The sequence below is a fragment of the Ornithodoros turicata genome, chromosome 10 (genome assembly GCF_037126465.1).
Source record: "Ornithodoros turicata isolate Travis chromosome 10, ASM3712646v1, whole genome shotgun sequence".
Classification (NCBI taxonomy): Eukaryota; Metazoa; Arthropoda; class Arachnida; order Ixodida; family Argasidae; genus Ornithodoros; species Ornithodoros turicata.
In genome coordinates, this window is record NC_088210.1 from 28,712,493 (window position 1) to 28,731,434 (window position 18,942).

The 18,942-nt window shown below is 47.0% G+C and overlaps 2 protein-coding genes across 2 annotated transcripts in view; one reads left to right on the forward strand and one right to left on the reverse strand.

The window, feature by feature from the left end:
• Positions 1-18,942, reverse strand: part of LOC135369705 (phospholipid scramblase 3-like) — an 87,520-nt gene that overhangs the window by 7,169 nt on the left and 61,409 nt on the right. The window contains exons 3-4 of the mRNA XM_064603221.1: positions 982-1,059; positions 249-329 (exon numbers count right to left, since the gene is read on the reverse strand). The gene's annotated coding sequence lies outside the window, so the exon portion shown is untranslated. The remainder of the gene's footprint in view (positions 1-248; positions 330-981; positions 1,060-18,942) is intronic.
• Positions 2,004-12,230, forward strand: LOC135370432 (phospholipid scramblase 3-like). The gene is made up of 8 exons (XM_064604172.1): positions 2,004-2,051; positions 2,945-3,083; positions 3,973-4,050; positions 6,044-6,118; positions 6,201-6,373; positions 7,298-7,471; positions 9,740-9,868; positions 11,466-12,230. The coding sequence occupies exons 1-8, from the start codon at positions 2,004-2,006 to the stop codon at positions 11,613-11,615; spliced, it is 966 nt and encodes a 321-aa protein (XP_064460242.1). The 3' UTR covers positions 11,616-12,230.

Sequence of the window (18,942 nt, forward strand, 5' to 3'; positions counted from 1 at the left end):
TTTACACCAACCAGCCCAAACAATATTTCAGACATTTGGTCGAATCGTCGCCCAAGTGGCACTCACGAGAGCCAAATTTTCTCTATCCAAATTTTCGATTTTCTCTATCGACGGGATGCCCCGAATATCTGCTCACTGTTGTAAATCACGGGCGAAGTTAGGCATTTAACGCGCGTTATGGGGATGACGACAGGTTGAGGATCGGGCTTCTGAACGTTCCCAGTGTTCAGGAGTATAGCTAGACATACCTGTTTGCAGGTGGAACAGGTCCCCTTTCGTGGAGCTCCGTCTAACGATGAAGTCGGAAGGGAAAAACGTTTCTTGTGCGCCTGCATGGAGAAAGGAATGAAAAATACAGTTTCGTGTTTGACAAAGGCTGCTTGCTTTTAAAATCAATCACTGATCGACGGCTGTTTGTCGTGAGACTGTGATCAAGGACAGGACATGCCTTGGACTCCCCATGGTTTCGTTTTCTTTTCTTTTTTTTTTTCCTTTTTTTTTAAAGTCAAGCTCATGGTATTCGTGACCATTAAATTTGGGCAGAATTCGTGGCGTAGCTCGTGATAAGCCAGATAAGTGCGTGATGGCGTGATAGGTGATAAGTGGTGTTGCACCTGCCCGCGCTTCCGAGTAAGTTCGCCTGTACAACCCCGTGAGGAAATAAAGTTTGCAATTCAGCATTGTTTTTGTTCGCAATTTTCGCGTGCTTTTAAAGTTCACGACCATTTTACGACGAGGGATTTTACTAATCACGTGTGTACAGCTACCAGGGAAACAGTTCGTCCTTGGGTGGAAGGAGGCACGCATAGAAGAAAGATTTTAGTGCTCTTAGATGATCTTTGAGCTAATGGCGTGTCTTCTCAACTTTTCTACATCCTCGCGTATATATTCGCAACTAATCCGCAGCAGCTGTCAACCTACCAGACGCCTTGAACTCGATGGAACGTCTTTCGCGATTATGACCTTACAAGTTCCTCTCACCTTTTGCCTCAACAATTGACACTTGGTTGACGTACGCCAAACGCTCAAGGTACGCTCGATCTGCCACAATGGGTGGTCCTGAAAAACACGTGCACAAACAGAATGCTAAGTTCGATACTGCATAAACCTCTTTGATGGAAACGCAGGAGGATGTAGGTAATATAGTATCTTTTACTTCAACGACGAATACAAAAATATCAGCATTATTATAGTATACGTACACCTTCGTGACCTGTGTTCTGACAGTGATCGTACTACGAGAAGATCTCAGTGTGTTGGTACAGGAATCTCAACATGCTGAAAAAAAAACTAGAGGCATCGCACCGGTTGCGCCGCTGTGCATACCTCGATCCCTCTCGCGCAACACTTGGCGTAATGTGAGTTGCGCCGATAGTACCACAAATAACTATCGGGGTAGATGAAAGTCACTGAAAAGGTTAGCCAGCTGTAGGACTCGAACCCACATCTTCTGGATTACTGGTCCAGGGCTCTACGAATTGAGCTAAGCTAACACATCCCCAGCGACTTCCAAGGGTGCGTCATCTGAAGGGAAGGGTAGTTCTGCGTTAGGTATGTATGCGTTATGCGTACGCACGTTTGTTAAGGGCATGCGTTTTCATTGCATTTCGCGATTCCCTGACTGTTGCAAGGAACTGTTGTAAAGGAACTTACCTGGCGGCTGTCTCTGCGTTGCCATTTTTTCGGCACCTCTGTGCTCTGGAGCCAACGCCTCCTCTATAGGAGGCGTTGTCTGGAGCGAACGCTTCTTCTTCTACTACTACTACTACCTAATATGGGTGGCGCATAGCCCAGAGGACACTGCCCACGGAGATGGACGGAGATGGGTGGTGATGAAAGTGGACGCCGTTGTCGGCTTCCCAGAAACGGGCAGCGCCACGACTGACGCCCTGGGGGAATGTGCGTCATGAGCCGACTTCTAAGGGAACTCTGCCGACATATGTCCCGGACAGCACAGCCGGAACCGGGATTCGAACCCGGGTACCTCCCAGTCTCGACGAGACATGGCCAGCACATTAACCACTGAGCCACGCGAGCTAGTGCGGAGATTGGTGAGGAGGACGACTGAGTGAGTGCCAAGAGGACGTGGCTCCTCGAGGGTGTTGTGAAGCGAACGCTTATCTTCTTCTTCTTCTTCCGCCTCCGTCATACCATGGCTCCGCATCCGCAAGGGAGATTCGCCGTCTTCTTCTACCTCAGATGCTCCCGTCTTCCTTCTTCTTCTTCTTAGTTCAAACAAAAAAAGGAAAAGAGAAATGGCCGTCAGCCACTCAGGGCGATTGGCCAGGACATTTGGGAGTCTGTGTGGCAGTGATGACATGAAAGGCCAGGAGACTTAATCGCTTCCAGTGGCGTAGCCACGGGGGGCTCTAGGGGGGCCTCGAGCCCTAACCTTTGAGGTCTGGCTGTGCCAATCGTCGTTACGGTAGTCACGAGTTAGCGAGTGGCGGGAAATTCAAAAAGGTGGGCACGTGATACATTGCGCGTGACGTATACCACGCCCTTCACGTATCGCGCGAAGAGCGCCGTGCAGGTGTTTTATCACGCGCAGTTCTCGACGAGTGCCCCGCCTCTCGTTAGCTCGTAATGCGTGCGAGCGATTAAGCCCATGTGATAACTGACAAGCGAGTGTGTTTCTGGGAGCATCCCAAACCGCGCTCTGTAATAGATCTGCTGCAGCAGGGCTCGCGTCTTACGTTGCGCTCTCGAACCACTTCTAGGCGCTTTGTCGCTCCCCTCATACATTTACACGTACGCACATTCCTACATACATAGATACTCACTTATCCGTGCATAGTCGTCGTACGTCATTACATCTAATCACTGCCACACATACGTATAGTCACGCCCAAACGTCCTGGCCAATCTCCCTTAGTGGCTAACGGCATTTTTGTTTGTTTGTTTGTTTGGAAGATGAAGTAGAAGATTCCACTGACACGTTCAGGCTACAAAGACCGAAGAAGAAGAATTGCTCAGAGAACGAGAAGAAGAAGACTACCAGCGTTCGGCCCACAGCCCCCCTGGAGCAGAAGAAATGGCAGCGCAGAGACAGCCGCCTCCCAGCCAACCAAATATTAAGCCAAGCAAGTTCTTTTACAACAGTTCCTTAGGACAATATGTTCCTTATGCAACAGTCACAAAAGTGATCGGGATATCGCGCGCATGTCAAAGTTCCATCCGCCTTAAAACAATTCCGAAACAGAATTTGCTAATTAATGAAAGCAGGCGTGCAAACTTACTGTACAAATAAGGCATAAGCGAAAGGAAGAGTACGGTTGTCAGCGAGACGCGTCAACTTACCACACATCCCCGTTAGTGTCCTTATCCGTCACCCGCGGAAACTTCCGCGAAGCTCAAAATTTCAAAGCCGATCTTTAAAAATAAAAAATAAAAAAAAAACAGAAAAAGTTGACACTTTTTTGAACACGGCTTTTTTTCCCCTTGACACGCCTACGATAAGTATACAAAATTCCCAAGCTATATGCCGGAAAAATCGCGGTCCGACAAACTTCTAAGTGAATTTAATGATTACGCACTCTTGTAAACCTATCTTAACTGTGGTGCTAGAAGTAAAAGATTCAGTCGTTGCTTACCAGCGTACCGTCAGGCCAGGCAGGAAGACCGGTCGAAGCTCCAACACCACCCCCACCCCACCGCACCCCATCGCGTTCCCTAGCAAACGTCTGTCGTTCTCTTGTGTTTTCAAAGATAAAGGTGTAGTCCGAAATGATGTCTTCCCTATTGGCCGACCGCGGTATCCCCTACGCATTTGCTCGCTTGTTTTATAGTCAGCATGTTTAGCATGTTGAGATTCCAATACCAACGTACTGAGGCCCTGCCAGTATGAACTTTATGTCAGAACACTGGTAACGAAGCTACATATATACTATTATGATGTTGATAACTTCGTCGATACACAATTGTGACAGTTTCTATAGCTTTTTATACTCATTGTGTACGTGTGTTTTCCAGACCCTCTCCTGATGGCTGAACGAACTCGCCTCGAGTGCTTGGCACCGGTCACCCAAGTGTCAATTGATAAGCAAGGCGGTGAGAAACTTTTTAAAGCCGCAGTCGGCGAAGATGTTCCAACAAGTGAAAGCATCCGAGCTGCTGCGGATTATTTTGTAATATCTTCGCGGAGAAAGCGGAGGAGGCACGGCACTGCCTCAAAGATCGTTTCTAAAGGCACTAAAATATTTTAATATTTATTTTATTTTAATTTTTTTTGTGCATGCCTTCTTCGAAACCGAGAGCGAGGTTGAACAATTGGAACTGAATTGATTGATTGAACTTTCGATCAAGAGCGAACTCTTTCCTCGGTAGCTGTACACACGCGATTAACAAAGCTCCTAATGTTCGCGGACCGTAGTAATTTTTGTTAATTTTTAAGGACACGCGAATATAGCAAAAAAAAAAAAAAAACAAGAATATGCACTCGCATCTCACAAACAATGCCGTAATGATGAACTAGGGTTGTGCAGGCGAATGTTTAAACTAATCGAAAGCTCAAGCACGAAAATTCTGCTTATCCGGCTCTTCGCGCGAATACGTATCGTGAGCCCCATTCGCGAAAACTAGAGGCCAGGAAACTAAGGGCTTCCCATTAAAGCAGCAATGATGTGACAGCTAACGTCGCTCGAAATCCTGTTTAGTCTGTCAAGCTGTCCACCAGGAGTCACCACGGAAAATATTTTCTCTCTCAAGTGCGTTATAGCTGCGCATTTATTGCGCTCGTATAAAAAAGAAAAGAAAAAGAAACGGTCGGACAAAGCAGCCGCGGACGGCTGATACGATGCTCTCGTGACGCGGTGAAGGCTCCGTGCCTTGTTTCTTGCAAGACGTTATATCGTGAACCGATTGATGATTGCTTGGTTGAGAAATCGATATACTATGGGGCAAGTCTTGTACTGAGGTCACTGATGCATGGATACAGTGAGGCAGCAGCAAGTGTGATCATGTGAAGGAAAGATCATGTCTTCGTTCAGTCTTACGACGATCGTCTGTCGCTGCTATGGATTACGGCGTCTCTGTCCCGTTCATTTAAAAAGACACCCTGCCCAACAAGTACCTAGTTACAAAAATGTAGCTATTGACTGTAACTAGTTACTTGTACTTGAAATGTAACTTTTAACTGTAACTCTGTACTTTTCTGGGTAACTTTTTACAATAACTTGTTACTGCCTTTCGCAATCGCAGATTTTCCATTTCGGAGCCACCTCGCGAGACATTTTGTCTTCTTTTTTCCTCTCTCTCTTTTTAACGACCTTTTGACCGCCTCTGCGGTTATGCATTTGGAGAGAGCCTCTGTAGTTCCTTACTCTCAAAACAATAAGGGCTGCTATCTTTGAAGAATATAAACGTGGCACAGCCTATAGGCTGCCACTGAAAAGAAGCATGTGTCATATGACCGCCTTGAGTTTCTACACGCGAAAGAAACAACGAAAATCAGCACGGGACAAAGAAGAACTGTACAAGAGGCCGACGGGTATTCGAGAGTTGGAAAGAAGGCAGCCGCAGCACCCTAGCTGCCCTGAATGATTTCCCAATTGTAAGAAGAATGTTCGTTAAACATAATACCGGCATTCCCTCCAGCGCCCCAGTTGAGCGGCTTTTCAGCGAGCAGCACACTGCTCCTTAAGTGCAATATGTACAGGTAATATGTGTAATAAAAGTAATTCTGCGGTAAAAGTTGATACATCATCTTCATTACTAAATTTTCTGAAAGTAACTAATTTGTAACTGTAACTAGTAACTGTAACTTAACTAGTTACTATTTTCGTGATGTAACTGTAGCTATAACTTGACTACTTTTTGGCTCGGCTACCTGTAACTATAACTAGTTACTTTTCCCAAGTTTAGTTACTTCCAGTTCCAAAGTTAGTTACTTTTCCCCTAGTTTAGTTCCCAAGACTGCCTGGATGTATGAAAAATGGCCTAACGAATTCGTGCGTCCGATGGATATCTCTCGGGCGTATCCATCGGACGTACGAATGCGCTTTGTCAAAGATGAAACAGTAATTCTACTCTTTTCTCCGTGCAGCTGCTATGTGCGAGGCGCCGTCCTTCTTTACCGTACGGTGTTCCACGAACCCTAACCTGTTCAGTTTGCAAAAAGGTGCGCGACACTTATTTCCTTCACCAGTGGGAAGGTTCCGGAATGCGCTGACCGCATAGAACTCTCCTCTATTTCTATGCAGAATCAGTTTCCCTCTTGTGTCTCGTCCTGCCCTTCGGACCTGCAAATCAACCCTTCGATATGTTGATGTCACAACAAGACGCCGGTGGGAAACCGTCGCAAGTGATGGTTTTCCGTCGCCCTCTGCGACTTCAAAGTGGGCTCAAGGGATGTTTCTGTGGCTGCCTCGGACAGGTAAGTAGCTTATAGGGTTTTTCTCGTGAGATTAGCAACAAGTGTACTCACGCGTTCCCGTTAATAGACACGTTACCAAGACGCAAGGAGTTATTAGACAATACAAAAAGGAAACCATGAGTGTGCGGACAACATACGGCGTGGCCATGTGGACACAACGTCCCGCAGCCGTTGGTGGAGCTCGAAGGTCAAGCGATATCTACTTCCCTGATGGATGTACATTCACATTCTGCTGATACCTGCTCAGGACGCTATGTGAATCCTCCTGTCAAAAAATCCCTCCCTGCTGTCCCCAGAGTCACTAAATAAGCTTCAGTGACTCTAGCTGTGTCCACACTCTTAGAAAAAGGGTGCAGCAGTTAAACCTTTTAGGAGGTAATAATTGTCGCCTGCTTCTACCTGGCTGTAGTCGTCACAGCAGATAAGCGCAAATCCCAAAACGAATTTTTGTCGGTTATCTTTGTTGTACACAATGTGCTCATCACTGCACTGTCAATGCTGGGAAAGCAATACTTCCTGGAAGTGCATTGCTTCTGTGGCTGTAATAACAGCTCTTTACACACATTTTGTACCGCACCTACAAAGAGGCGGCAACGGGCAAGGTTATCACCCTTATCAGACGCTATGTTGACTTAGGTGGTAACTATAGAAGTTGCCACCTTTTCACGCCCTTTTTTCTTAATGAGCACTACAGTCTGATATAGTGACAGTTGCTTGTTTCTAGGTAAATATTCGAACCCGGTAGAAGTGTTATCTACACTCGTGTTGTAACCCATTTCGGTTGTTTATCTACTACTCTGCGACGGGCGGGGCCGTGGAGAAAAAGCCGCGGAACGCGGACTGACGGGCCCACACCAACTCCAATAACATAGTCTCCATTTTATTTTCGCTGCTGTTCGTCCAATGTTTTTCCTATCCTTTCAGGAGATGAAGATTGAAACCCCTGCTGGAACAACAGTAGCATCCATCTCCGAAGACAATACTAGGTGGAGAACTTCCCTGACTATCCGTGACGCCAGGAAACAGCCGATTCTAAAAGTTTCGGGCCCCGCTCTGCCGCCTTACTGTTCCTGCATGAAATCTCCGGCCGTATTCAAGGTGTGTTACCGTATAAGAGAAATACTTGGAAGGACTCGGAAGTCGTGGAAGTCAACGCTTGCGAGGTGTGACCAGAAACACCTCCGAGAGGAAAGCTCTAAGAAATAACTACGATATGAGCGATAACTATACGGTGTAGTTCATGCGAGACAGTGATACCCATGCGTTCTCTCAACAGTTTGAGCAAAGGTGAAAGATCAGGATTCTTGTTGGCGCGATAAGCTGTTATTTTTATACAGGGTGTTTTCACCTAAACTGATAAAAAATTCTAACTGGCGATGTACTGCCCGGAGGATCGTGGGAACTTTTCCCGCCATTTAGGAAGACTTTGGACAATTTTTAATTCAGGAAAAAATTATTATTTTCAATTGAACTTTGAAAATTGCCGAGCGAAGCTGACTTCCTTTTTTACAGAAATATGAAGTCTTCCACGGATAACCAGAGACCCAACAAAATCTATGCAGGGTATCACAACAGGAATAGTCGAAAAAAATTAGTAAAAATTCCGCTTTATCCCAGCCTGCTTGTTTGTCGCACAAGTAGAGCGCACGGAAGGTGCGGGGAGAAGAGGAAGTGTTTTAGCCGCAAAAGTTTCCAAAAGGTAAGCGCCAAAAGTCCCACAATCTCCCTACTAGCACGTCGCCAGCTAGAATTTTTTATCACATTGGTCGAAACACCCTGTACGTTGCTGTTCCAAGGTTTCAAAACGCTGACTCACCATGAGAAGCCACGACGAACGTGTGCAGAAAACACACGCGCGCCCCCACTGCACATAGACGTGGTACACAGCGATCGTGTGAAGAAAACGTTTTCTTTTTTCTCTTGTAAGAGTTTCGCATGGCGTGTCTTGCTGTGGACCGTGGCGCGGTATTTAAAAGATAACGGTCAGGCATCGTTGCAATGCTCTGCGCGCGGTAATAACTGCCAGGACGCCAGTTTACGGTCTTCTTCGGGGGACAGAGACTACAGTGGACAAATTGCTCAAAGATGCTGCTGCTGCTGCGAAATTGAGCACGGCAGCACTCTTACATGAGTTCTGAAACCATTGGCACAGACGTTGAGGAACCTCCTGAGTGATACCTTCAACAGCATTGATAGTAGCCCTGGCCACACGAAAATGCCCTTAACCCTGTCCTCTCGTGTAACACGGTCAAAACCTTCGTGGGCGGCACTGAGCATCTTCACCAAACGTTTCGTGTAAGCGGCTCTGATTGGCTATGACAATGTCCCGGTCGTGCTGGGACATCTCCATCCGTGGTCTCGAGGTAATTTTATGGCGGGTTCTAGCGAACGCTGAAGCTGCACGGGTGAAGGACGGACGGTGCGACAGTATCAGTGACCGTGAGGTGAGCGTTAAGCGATGTCTTCAAAACAAGAGAAATGCAAAAGCATAGAGAATTTTCTTGGTTGAGCTTTGGTTCAGCCAACCGATGAAGGCGACAGCTACAAGAGCGTCAACCGTCGCAACATGGTCCTATACGATCTGATGTCCGACCCAATGACGATGATCAAATGTCGAGTACGGTTCGATAACGAGGCTGTTCGACAGTGAGCCCCGGTAGGTAGTCAGGATTCCCTCGCTGGTGCTCAACTGTATCCTGTTCGCGGAACCCCCGGGGTTTCGCTGTGCCGTGACCTGTCCTGGGTCGTGTGGCTTGGAAATGTGCCACTCGGCAACGCAATATGTCCTGAATAATTTGAAAACATTTGAAAACTTTATAGTAATGCAATGTTCATTAAGTGCATTGCACGGCGTGGCGGCTTAGTGAGATCGAAGGTTGCGGGATGGAACCCCGCAAAAGATGCCAACGACTTTGTGGCGTGGTACAAGTTGCAATGTTCGTTAGTCTTGTTTGCTTCGCCGTTCGTGTTTTTTTTTTGTTTTCTGTGGATCTATTTTATTAGCACATAGTTTATAGTAGGGTCTACATGTGGTTTAAATCCCTATTTATCCAGCACGTCAACACGCCATGGACCCAATCAACGACCTACGATCAATCCGTACCTACGATATTTCAGTGAATGCAACACCTTGACCGTTTCCTTGTGTTGGCGTATGGTCAACTCAATTAAACGCCCTGAGGGGTCCCCATGGGTTAGGAAGCTAAACACGAAGAATGGGCTGTTCAAAAGCTTACCGAGAATAAACCGCAGAGTCCCATACAACAGCAACATTTCGCTATTTCCGTCGGAGAGGATGGAAGTACATCTGTGTACATCGAAGCACCTCGTTGCGGCAACGAATCAAAGGTTTACCGTACTTTCCAGGTGAAATCCATGGCGGGCTCTCCGCTTGGGGAGATAAGGACAGACGGATACAACTTCGTCGATGTCTCGTTTCCCACGGACCTGGATGTGCTGCTCAAAGGCTCTTTGATCGGCTGCGGAATTTTGGTCGTAAGTGTTTTTTGTTCCCGACTGTGAACGACGGCCTTTCCTGAAGCAGAAATGAAAATACCCGTCCATAAATTATCAGCTTTTAAATGGAGACTCCGCACGAAAAACGTGATGAGATAACTGCGCGACATCAACCCGTACCTACGATATTTCAGTGAATGCAACTTCTCATCCATAGGTGGCGCAGATGATTAGAAAAGGAATGTTTTCCTTTGCGTGATTAGACGCTCCTCCACGGAAAAGCAGTCCAGCAACACTGGGCTTTACCTCAGCGGTATTCCTCGTGTACGGCTTTCTGTAGGTTTTGCTTTTAGCGCTGGCGAATATTTTAGAACGAAATCGAGGAGGCAGATGATTGGTTCATCCATGTTGCACCAACAAGTTACGAAGCTGGTGCCCAGAACACAGCCGGTGACGTCACGCAATGGCATAGGGAGTAGGAGAGGGAGCCTTCAGAAGTTTCGGTTTCGTTTTGAGCTTTTTTTCTCAACTAATGAGTCGCGGCCACCAAGTCAGCTTTATTTCCAATTTCGAAAGAATCTGAACTGATTTATACAGCCATTAGAGTAGTTTCGGACTGTCCCGGAGTCTCCCTTTAATTGCGACATGTAGTGGAATAAATAACGTCAGCTCCTTGCGAAAGCACGACGGGCGCAGCTGATCTGTGGCACGCGACGACGTGTGTCTGATCTGCACACCGCCTAGAAACACTCCCCTCCTTCAAAGACCGTGCAAGCCAACGAGGGAAGTTGACATCCCCTCGTGACGATCGCAGCGCCGAAGGGAGGGCCGACCAGATGACTCGTGATGCAGCCCGGCCCGACCGGCGCATAGACATCGAGATAGAGAGGGAACAGAGTGTGCAACCGCCTTGGCGAGGCTCCAAGCTTTGATGCAAGTAGGCGAGCCTCTCCTTTCTCTCTCGCACTCCTTCTGTCAAGGCGCAAACGAACGAAGAGCGACCAGAGGGACCAATGCGCAACGCAAATTGGGTTGAAGATGCCGTGTAACATGCACGCTCGAGCCAATACAGCTTTTTCTGCACCAAAAATAATGAACTGAATTCGCCATAAAGCCGGTTCCTTGTCAGACAGCGCCAAAGACGGGGTGCTGACACACGACGTTTCAAATTCCCGCAATCTTTCGGCCTCAATTATGGTCTAATTCATACATCTCGCTATCACACCGATTTGTTAGGTGACTATCATAGTATTTCTTCCGCAGGCTTGGGAAAAATTGTTGGCGGCATTACGGAACCAGTAAATGCCACGGAATTTCGAAGTACGCGCGCAAAGACTCTCACCCCATGAGTCCCGAATGTCCGCCATTTGCAAACAAGGCAAGATGAGGTCAACATTGCGCCATCCAGGGTGGTTTCAAATATCGCTGCCGGTTTATTTATCTATTTCCCTCTCTATATCTCGTTGGGTGGGAACCAGTTTCTTGTTCTGTCTGGCGCATCTCGACAAGGATGATAAGTTAATGGACGGATCGTCTTATCGTGACTATGTGATGAGTGATTTTCGAGATGGAAATTAATTGAGAAGTGAAGTGTCCATCACGTGATCCCTTTTCTTTTTTTTCTCTTCTTCAACAGAGGCACATGTTCGACCCGGATGGATGCATTGTGCACTCGTCCGCAGGAGTCCTGATTGGATTCCTTTTATGCATTGGGTGTATCTGGAAATTCAGAGGCTTTGGAGGAATACCTACCTCCCCCCTGGGGGGGAGGCGGCCCTGGCCCTGATGGTCCATGCACCAAAGATGGACAACCTTGCGGTTTGAATAATATACTTATTGCTGTGGACAGCGCGCCACAGACTAACGATACGTGTCTACAGCATTGCGACGGTTCCAGACTAATTATGGACTAAACTGGACTGCGGACTAAACTATGCGGACTGAACTGCGGACTATGGACTAAACTGGACTAAACTGGACAATGAAGAACGCGCCACTTTCTGCTTTGTATGGGAATTAGAGGCACAGCTATTATTCAGTGACGGTCTGCATGACTCCTGTTTCTGGTGTTACAGGGAGCTGACCAACGTGGTGTCTTATTTTCACGTTTGACGTAAGATGCATGGCTAATCAACCATAAGAGCGCATCAGGTGTTGCGGGGATACCTCTAGCAGGCAACACCCGGTGTGCTGCTGGTTATGGTTCGTTGGTGCTGTTGGTGCGATGTGATTGGTTAAGGATGTTAGGCATGTTTGTGCGTAAAAACATCAGGGCGCAGTACGTCAGTATTTCACCGCACGACTATAGCCATTTCACAGCTATACAGTTAGCTATAAACGTACGGTGAAATACTGACGTTCTGGCGCAGGTTACTGACGAAGTAAACTCTAGCAAGCAAGAGTTCCATGTCCTGTCGTTTCTCCGGCTTTCCGTTCGTATACATGAACGTCGTATTTTGTGGGGAGAGGAGCGTATTAAGCAAACGTTTGTTGTTGATGTCGATGAAGAAAAATACTAGGGAGAGGTTGAATTCGTCAAAAGCAAACGGAGAGACAGCATAGAATACTTTATTGGCGTAAAGGTGGTGCAGAACCGCCTCGATGTCATGCAGGGTTCACCAGACATGAATAAACCATAGAAGTCATAAGGAGGGAGAAATAGAGGAACGCAAAGGAGCACGTACGCGTAGTACGTACACGCCTAACTTCGAAATCTGTGAGACGTCATGGTCGATATGGACAAGGCCTTTCAACGCGTAAACGTCAGTCCGCCTGTGCGCCCAAGCGGAGCCAATAGCCAATTGTAGCCAATTCGATTGTAGCCAATCCAATCCAAGTCGTGTTTTTCCTCTGGGCTCAGTGCGGCGCAGTGCATTTACTTCTTTCCTCTTTGTTGAGTTACCCATAAGTAGCATAAATGGTGCAACAGAAAAAGGACTAGATAGTTAACCTTGGTCTAAATGTGAAATTCAAAAGGAACGAAAATATCCGCATCTGTATCCGCCATATCTGATATGTAACATTTGTATGCGGTCCATAGGACTAAGGCAGGAACTTCCAGATATTTTAAGCCTATGGATGTTTAACGCGTCCTATACATCAGGAGCATGAAAAACGGGGACAGCTCAATGATCGATGCACGCATTTGAAAATAAGCGTGGCTTCAATTTTGCATCGATTAAGAATTCGTGTATATATTCAAAATAATACCGACGCTCTAAGTACTTGTAAAAAAAAAGCGAATAAATGTGTTGTTCACTTTCAACGTGAAAGGAAAGAGCGGTACCCATACAATTCCATACCACTCCGATCTGGAAACAACACGAGAAAGCTATAGGAGTATACCGTGTCTATCGTGGCGGTTGAGCTGCTGACATGCCTCTCTTTGCCATCTCGGTTTCTAGTTATTATGAGAGTTCTACGTAATTATTTGATGAAGAGCAGACCGTAGCGTACTCACAACCGAATTACCTCCTTCATTTTTGGCGTCAAGTACAGGTTGGGACAAAAGTTTGCGGAGCACGCGAGCGACGTACTTTTTCTTCGGTGCGACACCCTATAGCGGCTGCCGGAAGCGGGTGCGTTCACTGTTTCGGAGGGGTGGACACGCAGAGGTCGCTCCAGTGTCGCCTGGGTGTGCCTGGGAAGTACGAGTTACCGCTGTGTGTCGCTCACAGCGCACCCTTCCGTCCCTCCGAAACAGTGAACTCACCCGCTTCCGGCAGCCGCTATAGGGTGTCGCACCGAAGAAAAAGTACGTCGCTCGCGTGTTCCGTAAACTTTTGCCCCAACCTGTACGTGCAGGACGTTAAAAAGTGGCTGCATCTCTGGGCATTCCGCCAACTGTTATGGACGGACCATCGAGTGTTGACGGGCCCTATAAAAACATCGCTTAAAAAAAAAAAGACTGCGATTCCGACGAACCTTAGAAAATAAATACCCGACACTGGGATGTATGCTCGAGGGATAGCCAAAGTTTTAATTATCAGCTCGAAAAAAATCAAGCTGCGACCATGAAACTTGGTGATGATGATAGTCCGTCTCTACATATTTACCCTAATTCAATGCGACACATTTTTCCCAACGGTGGATGTCTTGGCGGAGACCTTGGTTATAAAAGCCTGCATTTCGCACTGGGAAAAAAAGGGGTGCAAAAGGTTGGTAACTCCACGAGTTACCACCTTATGCGTACGTCGCCTCCTGGCAACTAACACTTGCTTGCAGCCTGCTTATCCCAAGATCGCGGGTTCAAAAGCGGTCGAGGACGGTGGCAACTTGGTGGAAGGGTACAAGTGGCTCAGACACGCCATCTTCCGCGAGGGACATTAAATGTGGCGCGTCGAGACTTCGGCGCACGTTAGAAGAGCCCTCAGGCGGGCAAAATTGATCCACAGGACCGACCACTCTAGCGTCGCTCATGATCGCATTGTCTCGCAACTTACTATTATTATTACTATTATTACGCCCTTCTATATAGGTGACATAGTTACCTGCTGCATGTGGTAATGTTACACCCTTTCATGGGGTGTAGCTTTACAACCTTTAGGGCACAACATATGTAGCAGGCCAGTTACACCCCCAAAAGGTGTAACGTCTCTACCCTGTGTGGCTGTTCAGGAAATGTTCTACCTCAACTGTCCAAACCTCCTGTCGCAAACTGTCCTAACCTCACTAAAGTGAGGTGATCTAACCGAACCCCACGACCGTACATATTACAAGATGGCACCTTCGGAATCCGTTAGGCTTAGCGTTGCCGTGTTTCTCTAGCGCTAGAAGTGCTTCAGATGGTGTTATTCAAGTGTATATAAACAAGGTTCTAGACCACACAACTTTATCATTCTTATATTTTTAAATTCAGTATATGACCTTATTTCACTTGTATGCGATATTTACCTTTCAAACGCTTTCACTGATTTTTAAAAGCCAGTGGTCCCGGTAACGAACTACAGCCCCCTGTTCTTCACAGAAGGACGGTCTGCCACTTCGTTCTTCGTCATTAACACTTGTTTGGCCACACAGGATGCGTCTGTGCCACTGTGTAGTCTGGTGGTGCATTGTTGTCATAACACTTCCACCAACTCAGCATGGATTGTTGCAGCGTTGTTCTCCTTCAAATGCAGAAAACGAATTACCGCACGATGCTCCACTTTATCAATGGGCTGCGCCATTTTGTTTTGGCTCCTCTAGCGACATGCTACGGTACTGTGGCGCGGGGATTTCAACGTGCATCAAGACTGCAGACATGTACCTACCAACAAACAAAAAATTATGTAACTTTATGTTTTCGAGTTAAAGTTATTAAAACTTTGACTACCCCTCGTAAGTGTGGCTACTTCGAAGAGGTACCTCGAACCCTAAGACCCCCGACGGTGTAAGCCCTTCTCACTCCTCCACGCCTTGAGGTACACCCACTCAACACTACCCCGAGTACACGGGGGGTGATAAAGAAAGGAAAACACACAGAACGAACATCCACACTGCATAACACGATGTAACGGAACGGGAATAGGGAAAAGAAAGAAGTTCACATAATCGGGAGTTTCCACTGACGTGTCCTGGGGCTAGATTTTGAACTTTTCGCTATCGCGTAACGCTCGCTAAACGCTCGTGCTCCCCGGTTAACGGCCAATGCGCGTGACGGAATGAGCGCGCAAATTTTGAAAAATAGCTATAACGATCGCTATGTGCACATCAAGATTGAGCCCCTGGCTACCAATGCTCAAGAAGAAGCGTTCAGGGTATACGAAGGTCGAAGAAGAACGTTCGCTCAGAGCAAAATAAATAGTACTGCAATGGTCATTCTCTATGGGAAGAATAGCGTGCTGATAAGTTGATAAGTAAATTTACAACATATGGAGAAGAATAGCGTACAGTGTTGTTCTCTAGTATGCAGGTTAGAGTTGGAAAGGGTTGGAAAGGGGTACAGGTCCTCTATTTGATGACAGTACACATTGCGACACGTGCCGTGGACCATGCAATCAAGTGCTATACCAAGTAAGTTCCTTTCCAACTTCAGCTTATGCAACCATCAGGGGAGCCCACAGGATCAGCCCTGCGAGAGAAGTCGTCCAGCGGTGGACGTTGGGCAGCGTTGCACGCGTTTCAAATTGTGTTCTACTAAGCACCACCAGGAGCAGCAAGCCAGAACGGCGTTCAGGTTAACTCTGATGCAAGCTGTACAATCCAGGCATGTCCCCATATTCCCTTCGGGATGTGTGGATGTACATCTCATTTCTGGAAACACTCCCAACCACCCCCTAGAGCTTGTCCAAATTGTGTTTCACGTGTTGTCTTTTCATCTGTCGTTTCCCGTCTGGATTGGACTACAGTCGTACGATGCTCCCTGCCATATATACATTTTTTGTGTGGTGTGCATTCGATCTTCAGTTCCTGGATATCTTCGGTCACGGTTTCTTGCATGCACGATATGGTTGTTTCTCGAGCCTCATGCTGTTTTCTCCATTCTTCTTTTCCCCTCTTTCTCTGCATCAATATTAAGTGACCCGGGAAAGCAGTCATAACCGGCCCTAGTGTCCATCGTTCACTGTTTCCAGTCCTTTCAGGGGAAGAAGATTGAAACGCCTCCTGGAACAACAATAACTTCCATTTCCGAGGAATAATACCTGGGGTACTTCCCCTACTATCCGTGATGCCAGTGGAACAGCGATATCAAAGGGAACATGAAGAGATAATCGAAACCTCTGTAAGCATATGTAATGCATGTAATTCACGTTGAGGAACTTCCGCAGTGGTGACCTTTGCAGCTGTGGCACTGCTCCGGTCCTTTCGTGGAACACTGTCCAGATAGAGCAAATGGTGGATCTTCAAACATCAAATCTAGGCTCTCAAAAATGCACAGCGCAATCGTCTTTGCGAAAAATTTCTTCTCACGGAATGAAAGGTGCTGCTACCTTGACATCAGTACAAAAGGAACGAAATTAATTCGTTTGCGTCGTTCGCGGTTTATGATCGATACAAAAAGAACGCAATATGGGCTGTCCCTCTTCTCTCCTCCTCAAGAAGGGTGCAGCGCGGAGCAGCCTGCCATTGGTGCCCTCAAAGGATTTGCCCAATCACCACAGAAGAGCGTCTGAAGAGGATAATAATTTAATAAAGGGAGACTTCGCAAGGATTCGAGAAAAATTAGGTGAGCGTCATACCGAACACGGACCGCTCCCTTGATACCCAATACCACATTCGCATTCACTTTGTGCGAGTAATTAATTCGTAAATGATGACAATACCAAACCAAAACCAAAATGCAAAGCGCACAGCGGCTCGCTAGGAGGAAGGTACTGTGACGTCACCCAGCACTGTCGTCTGCTACGCAGCTGGCATTCTTCCATGCCGGGTGACGTCAGCAGTGTTGCTTTCAGCGCCCTCTTGCTTCACAGAGGCGAAGCGCTCACTTCGTAATAATATGTTCGAATAAAATCTGTGCACTTTGGGAACGCGATATTTCGTATGTATGTTCCTGACACCCCAAGAATTAATGCTATGTCACAGTCTTTGTGGTGATTTTGTTGCGGAGTCCTACTTTAAGTAGTTTCATTTCACACATAATCACCAAATACTGGCTGAATCAACTCACTAAATCAAATAGTTGAAACCGAAATAAACACCGTACAATACCAGGGTGCATGTGGGCCCCCATAAAAGCAGCACCGACCGCGGGGTTGGTGCCCCCCTCAAACGTTCTTCTAACGCGATATCACTCGAAACCTGCGGGGGCTTATTCATTCGCATAACGCCCACTATTTAAAATGTATTCACCCATCATGTACACCTTCGCGCGCACGAGGATTTCAACTTTCCCCATTTCGAAACACGTAATGCACGTAAGCGTGGGCGGGTTAACGCTTCGGTAGAACAGAATCGACAGGTCAGTGCGTTTCTTCTGAGAAGCAACAGTTGGCGGCTGCGATCAATCGATAGTGCGTGCGTCGCTGCCAGGAGGGAAAGCTTTCTTGGCTCCCTTATTAGTTCCTTCCCCATTTCCCTACAACGCTTCCTACTGTTAGGGAAAGCTGCATGATCCGCGAGCCTGCATTAAGGGAAGCTGCATTAAGGGAGTTGTGACGCTTCGGTATTGGTGCTTCATTACAATTAGGGAGTGACTTTTCGGGTTAAATCTGTTCTTCAGATTCGGGGAGTAAAAATCGGGCGCTATTTTTAAATCTGTAATTCGGGAAGAAATCGAGCGATAATTGTGCCTTCGGGTGTTATCGGATGTTTTTGTTTCTCCTCTTGTCTAATCTAAGTCCTTTCCTAATGTCTCTTTTTTTTGTTCCTTTGCGGAATCGTGACCTTCCAGCGGGAATCCCCGAAGGCACAGACAGTGTTGACAGACGTGGATGTATTGCTGGGAACGTAAGTGACCCATTCTTACATGCGTTACACGTGGCGACCTTTGTTCGTCTTCAGTGGAAACGTCACTTGAGGATTTCATAGTGACTGGAATTCGGGGAGAAATCTGGTTTAACCCGCATTGGTCGGAGGTCATTTCGGGGGGGGGGGGGGATAACCGGGCGGAATCGTGTTTAACCCGAAAAGGTCACTCCCTAATTACAATGCAAGGGAAATACAGAAAAAAAAAACATTTTTTATTTGGTGTGGTTGGCGAGATAGTGCCCTTGAGGAGACTGCCGCTTCGACAGTTCCTATAGGGAGTTTTCGCCTACGTCACATTGTGACGTGGCATGCTCGTAAGCTCCTCCCACTGATGGTCACTTTTCTAGTGACAACCATAGTTTTCATAAAAGAGAACGTGAGGACGGCAATGACGAAGTGTCTTCGGTATAAAAGATGGGTACGGAAGTGACCGGATTTCAAAACACCATTCACGGCTTCGTTTTCGAGCCAATGCCTTCGGCAGCTGCACCGAAAAAGTGACCACCACCATGGCGGCCAAACGCGTTCGTTTGACGTCATGTGAAAACACCCTATTATGAGCACACCACTATAGAAAGCAAGCGAGCTGGTGAACTGTATAAGGTGGGAACATATCCTTGAGCTTGAGGACACACGATTAAAACGGGTAGGGGACAAGAACAGGTCCTATTCTTATCGTGTTTCCTGAAGCTCAAGGACATGTTTGCCACCTCACAGTTCCT

Excerpts from the sequence above, each read along its gene's own strand:
- LOC135370432 (XM_064604172.1), top strand. The coding sequence starts at position 2,004 with ATGGCCAGCACATTAACCACTGAGCCACGCGAGCTAGTGCGGAGATTG. Across the intron at positions 3,084-3,972 it reads CCAACCAAATATTAAGCCAA|ACCCTCTCCTGATGGCTGAA; the intron begins GCAAGTTCTTTT and ends TGTGTTTTCCAG. Across the intron at positions 9,869-11,465 it reads TCGGCTGCGGAATTTTGGTC|AGGCACATGTTCGACCCGGA; the intron begins GTAAGTGTTTTT and ends CTTCTTCAACAG.